This window comes from Musca vetustissima, unplaced genomic scaffold (genome assembly GCF_032173495.1).
Source record: "Musca vetustissima isolate MV318-11 ecotype Yass unplaced genomic scaffold, APGP_CSIRO_Mvet_v1 utg13192, whole genome shotgun sequence".
Classification (NCBI taxonomy): Eukaryota; Metazoa; Arthropoda; class Insecta; order Diptera; family Muscidae; genus Musca; species Musca vetustissima.
The window spans coordinates 216,535-235,846 of NW_026879794.1; the positions used below are offsets into that span (position 1 = coordinate 216,535).

Here is a 19,312-nt window from a genome sequence, read left to right on the forward strand (position 1 = left end):
GTCATTTTGATCCTTGGGTATACTATTCCTTGCAACCTAAACCTTTGGGAATAGGTTATGTCTGTTTGTTTGTGAAACTCTTTTGATTTTGCTATCCATGATACTCCAAAGATTTTCTATAGGGTAAAGAGCTGATAATTGTGTTGGCCATTATAAAACCCTAATTTTTTACTCCCGCAAGTAATCCTTGACACGTTTTGGTATATGTTTGGCTTTCTTTTCAGAAATATAAGAACTTTCTTGATACTTTCCGCGCATGTAGGCCTTATACTATCTGTTCTGTTCTTGAGGTTACATTCAACGATAACCATTTCACAAATTCCGTTGAACTTTGAAATCATAGTAATTATAACGGTAAAAATAACTAAAATTTCACAGCTGATCTGTTTTTCTATAGAGTTGCTTTAGTTTTGTCCAAACAAAAGTTGAGACATTTTCTTTATCGATTTAAAGCTAAAAAACAACACGATATCTTTATTTTTGATAAAGTTATTATTTATAAATCTTTGGTCACAAGTGTATTTCGATATAGACATATTTCGATCGTATATTTTCAATTTTTGTGAAAATGGAGATTTAAGATTTCTGTCTTAAACATTGCACTAATCTTTCGTTGACGATTTCATTTCTATATCACTAAAATCGTTGCACTGTGGATTTGTATATCAGTTACACTCTATTATATTAAGACCTACTTTCTCACATCACAAATGGCACTGTCTGTCTTGTTGACTGACTTACTATTCAATGTGAACTGGTTCCATTGTTTTAGTTATTAAAGTTTCCATACGTTGCTGTCTTTTGTCTTTTAGTTCATTTTTTTCTTTCTTTCTCATAGAATCAAACTTAATTATGTCGATATACACAGGTATTGATGTAAATTGTGGGCGTTCTTTCAGTCTCCAAGAGAAGGAGGAGGACGACGAGGCGGAGAAAGAGATCCGGGGTGAATGTAGATTGCGAACATGATTTCATGATGAATTCTTAATCACTTTGTTTCATGCAGTATCCTATTTTTGCCTTGCTTTTTTCTAAGATTTTTCCTTCATACATTCATTCAATCAACTCATTCAACTTGACAGAATTATTTATGGATTTCTTGCCTATTTCAAGTACACAATAAAAAGTAAAGTTTTATGTTCGGTTCAATTAGTTTTATGTTTCAGGATTTATTTACACTTCAATGGGCATTACAATTTTTATTATGTTTAACATTTTGTAGGTATTTTACATAATTTTAAAGGGAGTGAGGGGATTTCTCATCAACTAAATGTGCAATAAGAAAAGGACAAATGAATTGTGTTTAAAAAATGAAGAATATATTTTTTAAACATCAAATTCTTGCTTTTTTATATTTCTTTTTGAATATATGAGAAGCATATTATACATGTTTATATCTGGTAGTAACAGTGTAATGATGTGATATTTATATGGTAATGATGTGATATTTATATTTTTCATATTTACCATTTATTGTTGCAATATAAGGTTTAATTAATAAAAAATAAATATATATTTCTAAAAAAATAAAAAACCAACGGCATCCTTCTGGAATAACTATAATTACACTACTACTATACTCCTCATTTAATACATTGGATAAAGCTATTACAGCATTACAATAGTTATTTTGTGGCCTAAATAAAACCCCCACTTTAATTATTTATTTTTTTAACGGAAAAAATAAACGTTGATTTTTAACTGTTAAAAATGATTGTTATTCTTTCCGTTAAAAATTAAACTTTTTTAGGGATTTTTAATTTTTCCGTCAAAAATAAAACTCTTTTTGTGAGTTTTTTTCCGTCAGTAAATACAACTCTTTTTATGTAAATAAACATATAGAGTTCGTTACCAGTTATATAACCATTGACCTAATAGTCAGGGGAATAATTCTTTAATTAATATACATGATTTCGTACACTAGACTATTTTTTAAAATTTTATAACAAATATTTTTTACCTCTGTACACTTATTGTAATAAGGACAGTGACTTATAAATTGTAATTTTATAACTGATTACAAGTTGTATAAGCTTCATTACGTAAAATGGGCTTTATTTTCTAACGGAAAAAATAAAAATCCAAAAAAGAGTTTTATTTTTGACGGAAAAAAATTAAACTCATTTTTAACAGTTTTTAACGTTTATTTTTTCCGTTGAATAATAAGCCTTAACATGGGAACTGAGAGTGTTTTCTCAAGATCGCTCAATGGGCTCCTCAATATGAATCTATTGGTATATGACACTATAGGTGTCCCATGTCTCTACATTACATTACATGTCTGTAACATTACATTTTATTCACTTGGTTTAGATGAATTTTCTATAAATATTTTACAATACAATTGGCTTTTTATTTCAAATTTTAATGAACTCCCTAAATCCTCCACCAATATATGGCATTTCTATCACGCTACTCCCAAACAAATATCTCATAAATGAAAAGAATTTTTGTTGTGGTTTTTTGAAAAATTATTTCCTCATTGCTGCAATAGTTTTCGATGGTAAATTACAAATAATTCTCTTTTTTGTCACCGGCAATAGTCACTTTTCCAATCCTAAAATACAAATCAAGTAAGCAGCTCTCTTTTGTATGGGGATTAGGCAAAAACGAACAAACAAACATTTTTGCCTAAAATGCAATAAATGCGACAGCAAACGGGGGGAAATGCCTGTAAATTGGGATAAATCTAAAATTAGCCTTAAATCTGGGCAAACAATTCGCAAAAATGGGCTATGCTGCAGGAAAGATGGGCAACAAGCCCACTCAGCCAAATAGGAAATATTTTAGGTAGTAGGTTCTGATTTATTTTATTTTCATGATGGTGTTTGTCGGTGTCGTCGACCTCTCTTCTCTGTATATTTGTCTCTGACACCTATTTTGATGATAGATTCTGTAATTCGTTGTTGTTTTTTTGTTTTAATATCGAATTCAGATTCCTTGGTAAGTGACAGGAATTTCATTTACATTTTAAATTTACGGATAAATTTGCTCTAAAAATAATATCTCGTGTGTGTGTGAGATTTGTACCTAAAAGAAGTGGAAGTAAGCAGCATTATCTGAAGATGCTGGGATCAAAAATGGTTGCAGTGGCGTGGTAGTTCTTTTTAGGAATGAGAAATTGTGAAGATCGTATTCAAGGGACTTTTGAAAAGTCAAATTAATTTTATGGATTTTGAAAACTCTCCTAAATTAGAAAGAAGATTGGACTATTTTATTTTTATACCCTCCTTCATAAATTGAAAAATTTGCCTTTCTTGTGCAATATTGTAAGGGTTTCGAAGTTTGACATAAATTTATATAGAAAATTATCAATACAGGTCAATGTTTTGACATATCCCCTCCCCCTATTAAAAGTCCCGCCTAAGTTTCCATATTTGAGAGACTTCCACACCAATCCCACAATCCAGATTCTGGGAAGATGGAACACAAAAACAATCTCGTTCATGTTTTGACAAAGCCACCATATAAATGTCCCTTTCCATTTTCGGGTTTTTAAGGTTTTAGTCACAGTTTCCCCAACGAAGTGGCTTAATTTAGCATTACAGGTTCTGGGAGGGTGGAACACAATTTTTACAAATCAATTTTCGGTTTGGATCCATGGTATGACATAGCACCAATATAAAGATCCGCCACACTTTCGGTATTTTGTGGGTAATTTTTACTGAAGATTTTTGATGTGGGTTCATATTTTGACATAGCTCTAATATTAAAAATCACCCTCAACATTGTCCTTATTTTGAAGAGTTAGGATAATCAAGAACATGTGGCTAGTTCCCAGCGAAGTTGGATTCCGGGTAAAGAAAATAATTATTCTCAGATTTTTTAAAATAAAGTTTAATGTTTTTAATTACATTGAACCCAATCCTGAAGTGTTCCTATTTTTTCGATCTTAGAGTAAGTAATTTGGTATTTGATTTTCAAAGATTTCCACCTACTAGGCCTACCTACTTAAAAGCTTTAAATAAAATAAAAATAAAATAAATTTTTTGGTCCACACATTTATTTAGCTAAACGTACTTAGTACAACTTGACGTACCACCATGTGTTGTGTTGTTTACAATGACTTGAAAACTCAATTTACCAAAAAAAAAAAAAAAATGGAATTAACTCATGACATCTTTCCTACGATAATTTTTCCGAACTTTCGACGCGGATTATAATGACCAGGAACATAAATCTTAGTCTGACAGTGAAGTGAGTCATTTATTTTGAAAGTGGTTTAAGTCCATTTCAGGTTCTGATTCAAAATCTAGGTTTTCTAGAAATGGTTACGAAACATATTACTTTAATTGTTCTATAATATTAAAGGGCCCAGAGTCACAAACAAAATTAATACCACTAAACAGTATTTTTGTAACAAAGATCGCCATGTGAAAGACATTTTGACGAAATTCGATCACAATACTTCAAGTAAGATTGTTACAGATTTCGAATCGTGGGTCTCTGTCTGGGAACCCAAAACTGGTCATTTGGCGATAGTTCCGCTTTGGGAAGTAGATATTGCTGTAAATTATGAGTGCTACATCACAATTTGTTTGCTTGAACGAGGATAACAAGCCAGCGTATATTGACCAGCACCAAATGACTCCTCTTCAATTCTCATAGCCAGAAGATGCTTTCAACCCATTTTCGATAATAAAAATTTGAATTTTCATTATCAAGTCGAAAATTATATTTCGATTATTCAGCACTAACGAAACCATTCAACAACCTCAGCATTCATTTTGACCTGTACTGACTCCTGTACGTCGTTTAAATGCAACAATGTTGCATAGACGTTGTCACACTTCCACAAATATTCTCAAGTGCCGCATCTGATTTGCATTCTCTGACAGATACTCAAAGTTTATTGTTTTTTTCGTAAATGTTGTTGTTTTTTTATTATTTATTTAAAAATTTGTTGTGGTTGGTAAGTACACCACACTCTGTTGTTACCATAGTATTTGGGAATAATGATCACCACCGGCTGCCTCGCGTTGCTCATTATGTTGTAAATAGTAAACATACGCACGTACGTACGCACGCACGAACACATTGAGATTCAATTAGATTTCAAATGGCACTTTTCTAATACAAATTATTCTCTACGCGAAACTTGGCAGCAATTCAAAGTTTTGTAAATTTTTTTGTTAGCCTTAAGAACAACAAATAAATCAGGCAAGCCGCCGCGCACCAACAAAGTCAATTGCCATTTGTCGTTGTGGCTGGCTCCCTGTCTCGCTTTGTCGCGATATGTTGCAAGTTACAGAGACAAGTCTTTTCTAAATATTGGCTAAGGTAGGGAAGGCAGGCAATATTGTGCTGAGTACTTGGCTGCCGGAAAACAATATTCTCCTAACATTTGATAATTGTAGTGGGCCCCAAATGTTAGATCCCGCTCCCAGATTTTGGGTCTTTAATCAATTGACAAATAATTTCAAATTAGCAATCAATTAGAGAGCAACCAGCAGCAGCCCCTAAAACAGTGTAAAAAAGAGGGCGGGGGGTAAAAACATCAACTTAAAAACTTGACAAAATATGACAACGTCCACTAAATATATTTGAAAAAAAAAACGAACAAAGCTTATTTAGAAAATAATTTGTCAAATGTTTTTTTGAAATGAGCAAACCAATCTATGTAGACATAATTAATTGTAATTAATTGTATTTTTTCTGTTTTTCTTTTTCTTCTCCTCTCTTTACACAGCAACCGCCCAATTGGACAGTTCAGAGAAAATCGTTGTGAAGGCTATTTAATTGTCGTCATTGTCCCCCAGACCAGATCACCGGACCAACCCAAACCCAGCCAACGTCTTTTGTTGTGGTGTCATCTCTCTAAATGCCAAAAACAGTGAAGAGAACGTAAAAACAAAAGGAATTTCTGCCCAAAGAAAAAACAAAATATTCATCTCAAAAAGGATAGACACAACACATTCTCACATTCGACAAAATATTCCCAAAAGAACATACAGTACCAATACATATCTAATAATCTCACAGATACAAATATCAAGAGGAAAACGTGAACGCACGACGTTTTTCTAAAGCCAGCATAGGAAGAAGAAGAAGACGCAACGACGACGACAACCAGAAGCTATAGGAACATCATCGTTTGCCGTTGTGCACATTTTTAATTAAAAGCAAAACAAATATACGCGCGCTCGCTCGCTGAACGAACAACAGCGGTTGCAGTAATAAAGCAAAATTAAATAAAACGGCAATAAAAATAAGAGCTTCAATGAAACGATAAAAGACACACCGGTCAGCCAAACAACCAAATAACCAACCAACCAATCACCAACACCACCACATCCCCAAAACCAGTGTTTCTTCCTGATTTTGGAAAAAATATCATCAAGTGTGAGCCTAAGTGAAGTTGTTGTCCCCGAGATTCTGCAAAAAAACTGCTACCTAATCCGCGCATCCTCTGTATGTCTTTGTGTCCTTAACCAAATACAAATCGAATTTGTATAGCCTGAAAACACAATAACATTGTTATTTGTTTCGTTTGTTTGTGCATATGTGTGTGTAATTGCGCTAATAAAAAAAAGAAAATCCAGCGAGAAAATAAAACGCGGAAACCAACCAGTAGTTCAATTTTATGAACTAAGCCCAGAATTTAAAGCCACAGAAAAAAAGAGAAAGGAAAACAAAAACTTGTCATAGTCGTCACCACCTACATAACTGTAGTTAACACCATCATCCCACAAGCAGAAATAGCAACAGCAACAATAACCACAGCAATAACAACACCACAGCCACCCAACCAAACCGTAAAAACAACAGAACAGAACAACAAAATGGAGGACAATAACTCAAGTACGCAAATTAAACATGATGATCCATCGGTTACATTAACAATAAGGCTGATTATGCAAGGAAAGGTAAGTTGCGCGACAATATATTTTTTTAATACAAAAAACGAACAAAAATATGAAACATTGAACAATTCTCTAGGATTTTAAATATTTATGTAGTCATCATTGTCAGCTATTAAATTTGACATAATCCAATATTTACACACCACAATATTACAATTTGATAATGGAAACGATATTTATTACGAATCTGCAATTTAAATTGCAAAATACATTATTTATAAAAACTTTCTGTTGTAAGGCCAACGAAATTTTGAAAAAAATATATATAAATAAATAATTCCGCCTCTATGCTATTTTTTGTTTTTTAGACAACGATTCGTTTGTATCACCTCGAAATAATCACCTGAGACCCCATTAAATATATTCTTGATCTGAATTAAAGTTTATGTAGATTTAACCATGTCCGCCGGTCCGACTGTTTAAATCACGTTACAACTCGCAATATTTAAGACAGAGCTTTGAAATTTTGTACATACATTGCTACTACTGCTATGATTTTTGATATTGATGATATCAACATCGGGCAACGTTTTGGTATTTTGAAGGCTTTGGCGGAAGCATAAAGTGAGTTACAGTAAAAGTATCCACTTGGTTTTTATACCCTCCACTATGGTATGGAGGGTATATTAATTTTGTCATTCCCTTTGTAACTCATCGAAATATTCATTTCCGACCCTATAAAGTATATATATTCTTTATCAGGGTAAAATTCTATAACGATCTAGTCCTGTCCGTCCGTCTGTTGTAATCTCGCTATCTTCTGAAAGAATTGATATAGAGTGCTGAAATTTTGCATAGGTTTGTCTTTTGTCTGCAGGCAGGCCAAGTTCGAAAATCGGATACATTGGTCCCCGTTTAGACATAGCTCCCATATAACAGTACCCCAAATTTTCGGTATTTTGGGGTTCTTGAGCTCGTTTTTCAACCGAATACGCCGAAATTTGGTACATTATATTTTATAAATTATAAATATATGTCCACATTTTCTGGTAGCCCCCATATAACGGTACCTCCTTATTTTCAGTATTTTGGGGTTTTGATAGTATTTTTCCACCGAATTTGCTGTAATTTTTTTTTTTTTAATTCTTAATAGGTACCAAATCTCTCCACAAAAAATTATAAATATAGGTAAATTTTTTTGGGTAGCCCCATATAACGGTACCTCCTATTATTCGGTATTTTGAGGTTCTGGAGCTCGTTTTTTAACCGAATGTGCTGATATTTGGTATTTTGTAGTCGTATATGGTAACAAATCTCCCTACTAAAAATTTTTAATATTCGCCCCCTTTTTGGGGTCGTCCCCATATAACCCCCTTTTTATATTAAAACAGTTATATATCTTCCATGTTTGGGTTTGGTTCTAAGACTCTGGTGTAATCATTTCATCTGCGGAAGATAGAAAAAAACTAGAACATAAGGTTCGATAATTAACCTTATATATATATTCATATACATGAACTGTAACCCGCATTTAGGCCTAGCCCCTGTGTGGGAGGTACCAGAAGGTGTAGACCGATATATTCCCCATGTTCGAACTTGAACTAATTTTGGAAGAAGTAATACGATGGGCAAAGTTTGGTCCAAAGAAACATGGGGTTTAGCACCAATATTTAGAACCCTAATCTGTTTGTAGAAATGTCCGTCAAGATACACTTTTTGGTATGTTCCCCATTTTTTATTTCAAGTGCCTGTCAGTATATCTATGGTGGAGGGTATCCAATGTTTGGGGTCATTATCTTGATAAAATTAAAATGTTGTCCCCTATCCGAAATTTTCCGCACGACATTTCAAAGTATCCATAATTCCTTCAATAAAAACGAGAACCTCCTCCGGGCTTTACGACCAGAATTGGGTGCTTAGGGTCCACGGGTTAATTAGCCCTGCGCCATACCTTACTTGATCCATCCGACCCAAACAAGTTAAATTTGCTTTCATTAGCTTGATGTAGCTCAAACATAAATGTCCTACCTCATTTTTAAGTTTTTAACTAATTATCTCATTGAAGTGTCATGTTTTCGACCTTACACCGATTATAAGACAACAATTGAGTTTGTGTTCTGTTCTAATTGTTGTACACAAAAAATCGAAGGGCACACTAAAAACTCTGAAAACTCAAAATGGATGATATTACCAATATATGAAGGAGACTTTTTTTTGATAAGACCTCTTATACATCTGAAACGTTTTACAACCTCGACAAACGTCATACGAACCCAATTTAGTGCATTGTAGACCTTTGGTAGAAGTATATTTATGTCGCTTTTGTTCATTTGCTAGAAATCGGATGGAAATAAATATTTTAATCAATAGGACCGTCGCTATTGGGCCTATATTCTATTACTACTGTGGTGAATATAGACTATTATTATTGACAAATTTTCAATATTTCAGAATCATTTCTAATTACTGCAGAGGAAATAGTAAGCGAAGTTAACTCAATTTTTAAATACTATATACAACAATTGGATATAAGCATATTGGTTAAATCTCTTTGAATATACACATTACCCAAAATCGCATTGGTTCCGGACTGCTGGCATATTAGTCACCTTAATCGACTACGAAAAGTTTAAAATAAATTATTTACAAAAATGTAACAAGAAAAATGAGATAAGATTAGATTATTTACGCAAAAAATGTGTCGCATATTGCACTTAGATACCCTTTGTCGTACTGTGAGCATACAGTGCTTTACGCTTACTTGAAATTGACAACATACGTTAACATAAAAGGCGGATATATAATTTTCAGGAGGAAAAATTATGCAAGTGTTCATGCCTTTATTAGTTTGCGTAAAAATGTTAAAAAAAAACACAAAGAGAACACCGAGGGAAAAATTTATGTCTATATATTTTTGCCTTTGGACTGGACAATTTTTACAATTCAAAACAAAATTGTTAACAAACTTTGAAAAAGAGAATATTTTCAAACACATAGTCGACTACTTAATACTTAATTCTATTGTTTGCTATAGTCTTCTTCTTCATTCTCCTTATATCCGATCCTGTCCTATTGCAATATGCACAATCACACGCCTTTAACCACAATAAACTGTATTTTGCATTCGAATTCATTTATTTTGTAATTATATTTATTTGTTCTTTTAATCACGTTAGTTGTTGTGTCTGTGACCGCGGCGACCACCGCTGTCTCATCCCACCACCACTTCCCCAGAGTCAACCAACCAACATAGTTTACCATCGATATATTTACCCTCCCGATTTTTTGAGTTAATGCCAAAAAGTACTCTGTCGATGTATTTATTGTTGTTGTTTTTGATTTTCCTCCTTTATTTATAATGGGCAAATGAGTATCTACCGCTTAAGTAGTCGACATACAGACAAACAAATAAACAAACAAACAAACAGATTCATTGGAGGTATAGGTCCGTTTTTCAGATAGATTTTACAATGAATTGTTGATAGGAGGAACGACCGTGCGTCCGTCCAACCACATAACATCATAGACGATGCATACATACTGCTACATATTTAAGTATATCGGATGTGTGTGTGTCTGTGTCAGGAATTAAAGCGTTATGGCGTCTTGGCATGGTATCTCTATGGCTGGCATAGATGTCGTCTCGAAAAAACCGAAAAACTTTGTGTAAAAACTATTTTATGTTATTTTGCCAATTTTTACGCTTCGTGTAATTTTATGGCTGCATTTTTGTAATTATAGTTGTTGTGCATGGATGGATGGTGGGGAGGGGGATGCTACTTCGTCGATGTCTGTAATAAGTTGTGGAGCTTAGCTATGCGATGCAACCAACGACAATGTAAACTGGCTCTCAAAGGATTTTTTGCAATGTTTTAGGGATTCTCATCGTTTGGAATTATGAAACCCGCCGTTAGAAACTCACATCACAATTTGTTTGCCCTCAAATTATTTTTGTCTATACATATTTTTTGGGGGATTGTTGTGTAGTAGTCCGCCAGGACCACTCACTAACACAATTTCATTTACACACAACCACAATTATCTTGGATATCTGTCTCTTCTGTCGCCCTGTTTAACCAAAAACGTCATTGACAAATTTTTGTTTAAAAAAAAGAAAAATACGAATTTTGCGATTGTTGACGTTTGGGCTGCTGCATTGTCGTAAATCCACCTGCCGATGTACATTAAGATAAATATGAACCAACTAACAAATGAACCGAGTGAACGAACAGCAGCTATCGTTATGTTCGTTATTGTTGTTATTGCATGCTTTTTTCACCAATTTGATGATGATGATGACACCGCAGAAGAGAACTACACACGGCATACAAATTTGTAACCTTTAATTAAATTTTTGATGAGAAATCTAATGTTTTGGCTGTTCCTGTCATAAACACATCTCACATTTATATAAAGTTTATTTTTTTAATGTGTGTTTATGGGTAGAGCTACACTGTCGGGTATATCAATTTAAAATATGTTTTTGGTTTGCATATGGTATTTAGGATTTTGATTATCTTGTTGGGCCTTAAAAATTGCTTTTGACAAATTTTGAATTTTCAAGTGATATTGTGGTTATTTGAATCCTTCGCATGTAATAACATTTTTCAAAAACTAAAATAATATACGGAAGAGGGGGGCACCTTTGAACAGCACTCTTAAAATCTCGGTTAACATTTTTCCGACCTGCAAGCATTTTTTTTTATATGACAATCTTATTCTTTATCTGCGTAGACCATGTTGGCTAGCTTTTTCAGTTGTCGACAAAATTTACATGAGTGACCATGTTTTTGCAGTGCCATTGTAAACTTTTAATTTTTTGGTTGTAAGGGCGCAGGGAGAATTTAGTGATAGTTTTCTTTCGTTAAACAATTTTTTTTGTATTTTCTTTCATATATATTTCCTACAAAAGCAGTTATTATAAATTTCCGTAAAATGCCACAGGTGGGGCACCTTTGAACATACCCAGTAAACTGCAGTATAAAACGGAGTTTTTAACTTTGGCTTCGTTTTCTCATAATTCCGAATGGGCTAATAAGACTACGAAATTAGCTGTATTTTTCATCACATTAATTTTTGTTTTTATGTCATTTTAAGTTTTAATGCATTTTCATCAGAATTTTTCATTTTCGAACATTTTTGTATATATTTTTTAATAAATAAATGCATTTCCTCTGATATGTATGCATAAAATACATATATATTTGAACATAAACACTGTAAAAAACATGCCGTTCAAAAATACCAAATGGTGCACCCCCAACCCATTTTGGGTTCTCAGTGTATAGCACATCCTTGAACTAAAATTTATTAATATCAATAAGTTTGAGTGTATACCCATATCACGCTTCCGCCATATCTCTTTACTAAAAATAATTTCACTACCCAAAATTACCAATATTGATCCCTGCTTTGGTATAGCCCCATAAAACGCTAGGTAATCATATTTTTCTCACGCCTTTTTCGGTATATTCAAGGTCTTATCATAAAGTGAGTTTTTTCCTTGGAGTCCCCATTAATTCTGCATATTTTGAATGTCATCATCATGGTGGAGGCTATAAAAGTTCGGCCGGGCCGAACATAACATCGTTTAACTTGTTATAATACTCATGGGTGGTTTGATTTAGCAATTTGACATTCCAGGTTCTTGGAAAGTGAAAATCATCTCTGCAGAATCTTTTGAAACTTGACACAGCTCCATTAAAAGATCACATTTTCACACCGAAGTGAATTCAATTTGACATTCCGGGTGGTTTGTGAGCGAAAAACTTATCTGCAAAAATAGGGTCGATGTTTCGACAAAGCTCTCCTATAAGGCCACTGCTCATGTTCAATATGGAGTTAAACCTCATTTTCCCACAATAGTTGTTGTAAATTGGCATTCAGGGTTTTTTATGTCATATGTCGGGCCATTTTCGGTATTTTGAATAATTTAGCGCATTTCAAATGAAAAATCATAGACTCCATATAAAGGCTTATAAAAAAATCAGCTGACAATAATTCGAACAAATTGGTCGATTTTGCCAAAATATGTGGTACATGGTAAGCATAGATCCATCATTCGAAATATCATTCTTTGACGCAAAGGATATTTGACTTTAATATGACATCTTCTTGACACGTTAAATATTATTAAAAAATATCTTAATTCCCCCTTTTATTTGCAATAATTTACACCCCATTGTATTACAAGATTTATATATGAACACATATATATGTATGTACATATTTGTCGCATTGGGCATGCATGCGAAAATCTGATGACATTTTTCCGTTTTTTTTTTTTTCATTTTCTCATAAACCAAATTACATCTTGTCTTCTTGTGTTTTTATAAATTAGTACACAATTTTGAATTTAATTAATATTAAAATTGTGTTCTTCTTCTTGCTATATGTTTGTAAATATTTTGGCATTTTAACCTATAGCAGATTATCAATTTTAATTGTAGAATTAATATTTGTTGTTGTCGTTTTTGTGTATTTAAATTAAAATCAAAAATAGTATTTTTTTGGCATTAATTATCCTGACATTGGGTACACATCGGCTACAATGAATAATAAATACGCTTTAGAAGAAAGACTCATGCTTATGGTCATAGCATCTATCTATCATTTAAAGTTATGTCTTGAAATTTGTGTTCCATTTTTATTTTTAATTATTTTTCGAATATAATTTTTCGGAGGGAAAAAATCTTCCTCATTTTATATTATAAAATTAATTCACTGCTGATGAAATACACAAAGTTCATCTACGAGTTTATTTCCCCCGAAAAATTTTCACTCAAAAGTTTCAGACTTTTGTTACTTCAACAATGGGATATGATGATACTATAGTGGTGACATGACATGGACAAGAACAATGACAAATGCAGCCACTGGCATTCAAATTTAATTGAAACTATTGCCGACAATAACAGCACCTTATCATCTCATCATCGTCGTCGTTTATTCTTACACGATGGGTGGTCGTTCTGGCGGTTAGTGTCAATCACTGAAATTTATTCAAGTAAAACTGGAAGAAGAGTATAGAGACAATGACATTTTTGTTTCAATTTGACGAAGCAAAGTCAAAAGTTCAACACAAACTTCGTCTTCAATTCATAATTTTCGAGTGCAATTTTCATCATTTTTCGTTTTGTTTTGCCTCCATTTGTTGTTATTGTTTCATTTTGTTCTCTAACGAAACATGGCAATGTTCTCGACAGAAACTAATTAACAAAACGGTACGAATAATTCAATTTTCATGCAATTAACATGAAAATGCCAGTAACTATAAAAGGATAGAGTGATGAGAAGAAGAAGAAGTAGGCGAGCGGGTATATTCGCAGTGTGCGAAATTGCGAGTTGTTTTTTGTTAAAAAAATTATATTCAAAAAAGTGGAACGCTTACAAAACTTAGCTTTTGTACCGAACTGTATTTTTGTTTGCATTACATTGGTTTTCAAATATTTCTAAATAAATTTCGTTTGTCAAAGAGTGTTACAGATATTCTAATAATGTTTGGATCGATTTGAAATTTTTCTCAAAAAATGTATCTGTCGGTGATATTTTTTAGTACACAACAAAAAGGGGCGTATTATATCGCCGTCAGTGCGTCTGTAAATTAAATTCAAATTTATCGAGATCCGACATTTTGATAATTTATTAATATTGACCCAAGTTTCTGGGTAGCTCCCATATAACGGTACCCCCAATATTCGGTATTTAGGGGATTTGAACACGTTTTTCAACCAAATTGGCTGCAATTCTCATTTAAAGTCCGATAATAACACGAGTTTTCTCCTAGGAGCCCCCATTAAGTTTATATTTTGAATTTCATCCGCATGTATGAACAAAATAACTTCGTTGTAACTTGTTCAGTATTGTCTTAATTTTATAAACGTCTTTCGAAGTGTCGCGATCGTATTGATAAAAAATTTCCAAATTAATAAAGTACTCGTCGTAGGATTCCCACAAAACATCGTCATCTTAATGTTTAGTTTCCGTCGTTTTTGCATATTCCCATGTAAGGTTATTTTTTTCTTAGTTCTTGAGTTGTTTTTTGTCGCCAGGTGTTTCCATGTCGTCCTCGATTTCGTTATCCTACGGGTTTCCATTCATGTCCCATTCTGTTTATGTTATGGATATTGCTTCTTAACCAATCCATCTACATTTTCTATGTTAAATCTGCTTTTGTATGGATTCGTTAAGTTCCGCAGCTCCATGGAATTTATGGTGTTGTCCCAAAATATCCTACATATGATCCTGAGGCATTTTTCGTTAGAGACAACCCTAATTTCACTGCTGTATGGCAGAATCGAGTTATATATATGCTTCGAATATTTTAAGTTTAGCTTTCCTGGAAAAATGTGAGTATATCTATACATCTTGAAGGAATGCTGCTCTCGTTTTTGTTAGCATATTGATTACATCCATTTCTGCACCATCACTTGTTGTTACAGTGCATACTACATAGCAGAAGCTATATTCATTTGCTTAGACTTGATGTTGTTAATTTTGATGGCTACAGTTATCTTGATTTTATTCTCAGATCCAACATTGCGAGCCAGTCTATCCAGGTCTTCTAATTTATATTTTGTGCATTAACAACACATACAAAAATGCAGATAATGTACAAATAATTTGAATTATGGCTGTTAATTCAATTAAGGCTGTCTAGGCTAGAAGTCTTCGAGCTGTCTTGAGAGACACCATGTTATGCCACTTCTCTTAGAGCGGACTTTATTCATTATTTCATCCAGTACTGTGCCCTAACATCCGTGTTTTACTTCCGAGTTGGTGCGAAACGATTGGCTTATGTTGCTTTTATTATTCGGAGGTAATCCCTTTTTGATCAATGCTTTCTATATGACAGTTCCTCTGGTGGTATTGAAAACTTCCTTCAAAGTCCATGAACATTAGATACAGCGGAGTGCGCAATTATATAGATTATTCGATTATAACTTGTAGGGTGTTGGCCTGATCCACACATCTTCTCTTTGGTCTGAAGCCAGCTTGTGCATCTCTCAAAATGTGTTGTACTTAAATTGTGGCTTTGAATTCTTTTCTGTATAATGATTGCCAGGATTTTGTATATGGTGTTGGATTGGGTTATTCCCTTCCAGTTGTTACAACCTTTCATGTTCCCATTTTTGGGTAACTTTGTATTCGCTCGCCTATAAGGAAGACTTCATTTTGCTCATTTTCCCATTAACATTGGTACAAATATTTGTTTTTGCTTGTCCATCACAATGAAACCTCATCACATTTCGCACGTTTATAAAGATAATCCCTTTAAATCTTTTATTGTGAAAATTTTCAAAAACATTTTTTGTCGAGCAACATATCTTTTTTAAATCCGTTGCCTTTCAACTGATTTATTATGAACTTTGGCAATATAAATTTTGATTTTCTGATTAGGTCTCTGATGTATGGATTGCGTGTAAAGTTTGTTGTGACATTTTCATAATTTTCTCACACACCATTAAACCTTGAACGAATGATTTCGAGAACTACATTTGTGTGAATGAATGAAGAAGTAGAAAATCAAAAATCACACAGTCAGATATACATATATGAGCTATAGAGAAGGAGGTAAAGATTGGAGGACAAAACTCACAGATACAAATACAAATCATAATTATATTATGGTGACAATATAGTGTTCTTTTAGTTCCCGCCACATACCACGGGGGTCCCATCCATAATGAACTGAAGAATTTTTTCTTGTTTGCATTTTTTTTTTTTTTGTTTTCAGCCGGTTCTGCAAATATATGTGGCGAAGAAGAGGGGAGCAATCTTCCTCCTCCCCACCCCTTCTTCTTTGTTCCAAAGAGTGCAAACCATAATAGAGGGTCGGAACACAAAGTTAAGTGATTTTTGTTTCTTGTTGCAGAATGCACTTGCATGCAACTCTTATATCTATGATGGTCATATGTTTGTGTTAATGTGTGCACCACGCCGATAAGCAACGAACAGAGTCAAAACAAAAAAAAAAAAAATGATGTGAACTAGTGGCGGGAAGGTTGTTTTGTCGATATATAGGTGTTTATTATACACATGCATTCACATGCACATGTACATTGCCTTTGAGCTGCACTTGTTGTTCTTAATCAGTTGAAATTCAATTTGCATTGCTTTTCTGTCTGTCCGTCCGTTAGTCTGCTTTCTGATGGGGGTTTCAGTGCATTCCTCTGTCGTTCATTTGTCCTCATCATACAAAGATATGTACATATTTATTTGTTTTTATCCGCTGTCGTTATAGATAGTTTTATTTTTTGTCTTTGAATCTGTCGTCTTTTACACAATATGCCTTCTACGTACATATGTATGTATGTGTATTTATATATGATTTTCATTTAAATTACACTAATTCTTTTTTGTCACTGCAACATTTGTCTCCGATTTTGTTTTTGATGCTCATTTTTGTCATGCATTGGCGGCTAAATTTGTGAAACACAGTGATGAATTTACCATTAAAATAAAATTTAACACTTATTTCCACCTAACAAAGGTTTTTATACAGGCGTTAAAAAATTCCCTCCCAGAGATTTTCCCATCTTATTTGTTTGCACCACTGTGCAAAGGTATAGTACGTATAACAAATGTCATTTTTCCAAAAAGAAAATAATGATAATGATTTATTCGCGTTGCAATTGCTGCAACAGCAGATTAACAACACATGTACCTCGTATGAATTGAATGCAATTGTTGTTGTTGCTGCTGCTGGCAATCGTGTTTGACTTGAACACCACAACAACAACAGGCACACCATACCACATACACCACCACTAGACAAATGTATCACCATGTGTCACTGTCAAACGACATCAGTAGAGAACCAGCAGCAACTGTTCAAAGTAGTTTATTTTGTAACGATGTGAAATTATTTCGCCATGTCTGCAAAAAGCAGAAGCAAAAAAGAAAACCCCAGATTGTAGAAAAACAATTTCAGAACATGAAGTTGCGAATTTTTCCATATTAGTTTGGTGTTCCCACGACTTTAATAATTTGGGGTGTAAATTAATAAAAACAAACCGCCGTATACACTAATTCCTTACATTCATATTATGATGGGTATTGCAGTGGGGACAGGGAAATACATTTCGAAAAAATGTATGTCTAGACTTTCAAACCCTTTTGAACTTTTACAGATTTTAATCAAAACTTTTAGGTTAAAATTCGTAGATTTAATTGATAAACTTAAACATTTCCATTTGAAATTCAAATTAATTCAAACCATTTCTTTTTGAAATTAGAAATAGTAATTTCCAAACGTGAAAACTTCCTTTTGAAAATAGTTTCCCTTTCTCTCCGTTTTTAAAGATAACGAAATTGGAGAATAAAAATTGTACAGCCCACTTTAATATTGTTACAGCTTGGACCGTAATCTAGACATGTAGGAAGGGTTCGGCCCAATGAATACGCCTATTGTTTTTGGTAAAGATCGGTTAATATTTAGGGGATGAAATGGACCAAATACTTAATTTTTGTTGATTTTTCTGGTCGCTAAAGAGGCCGCATTTATGGCCCAAACATCTCGAATTTTTACATGGAGAAGGGTATTGGACCAAAGAATAAGCATGTCTGTTTTGATAAAGATCGGTCAATATTTAGCGGGTCAAATGGACCCTGACTTTTGTGTGAAAAATTACAAAATTTGTATTCTATAGCGTATATATTTACTCCTGAAGGACATAGACCAGAGAAGTTGGCAGTATATCCAAGAGGAGTGGTTGATGAATTGATGCCAATTATATTGTCGTAGGTACTCGGATGCGGGAGTTACACTTAAATATTTACAGGTGCTTACATATTCATATATTATTTAGTAACCTATTACCACACTAGAGGGCGGAAATATAGCGCTGATCGCTTTGAAATGTTCCATGAGGTTCCAGTTATGGTCAAGAACAACGCCTAAAATGTTAGGTGACGATCAGTTATTAATTTTTCGGATGAAGTGGACCGAAAACTTAATTATTTGTACTTTTCGAGTCGAAAGCCGAACATCACAACACAACCCACGGCGAAGGGAATCTGGTCAAGTAATTAGAGGGGCTGTACTGATTATTAGTAACATTTGCTGACCTCTAGCCTTTCAAAAGTGTGCAAATATCGCGAAATATTGCCCAATCTCAGAATATTGAACCACAGAATGTTAGATTTGCATGGAAGTTGTGTAGGGTATCGTATGGTCGGTCCCGTCCGACTATACTGCTCCGCTCACTGGTTAATTTAAATTATGGTGGAGAATATTTTAATTTGAGTCCAATTTTGTTATTCCCATAGGAATTTAACCAAGGCTTTGTCTTAAATATAACAAAAATATATTAAAGCATACTTTTAAGCGCAAATAATTATTTCATATTATTAAAACATATTTACTAATTATTATTTATTTTTTTGTATGTACAGGAAGTTGGCAGTATTATCGGCAAAAAGGGTGAAATTGTTAATAGATTTAGAGAAGAGGTATGTTTCTAGAAAAAAATATCTGATCAATATCATATGTTTTGTATTTGAATACG

The 19,312-nt window shown here is 33.5% G+C and overlaps 1 protein-coding gene across 5 annotated transcripts in view; it reads left to right on the forward strand.

Moving 5' to 3' along the window:
- Window positions 1-19,312, forward strand: part of LOC133324949 (poly(rC)-binding protein 3) — a 189,586-nt gene that overhangs the window by 151,830 nt on the left and 18,444 nt on the right. For all 5 annotated transcript variants that reach the window (XM_061533776.1, XM_061533775.1, XM_061533772.1 and 2 more), the window contains exons 2-3: window positions 6,741-6,866; window positions 19,200-19,256. In XM_061533776.1, coding sequence (XP_061389760.1) covers window positions 6,783-6,866; window positions 19,200-19,256 — 141 coding nt within the window. In that variant the 5' untranslated portion in view covers window positions 6,741-6,782. The remainder of the gene's footprint in view (window positions 1-6,740; window positions 6,867-19,199; window positions 19,257-19,312) is intronic.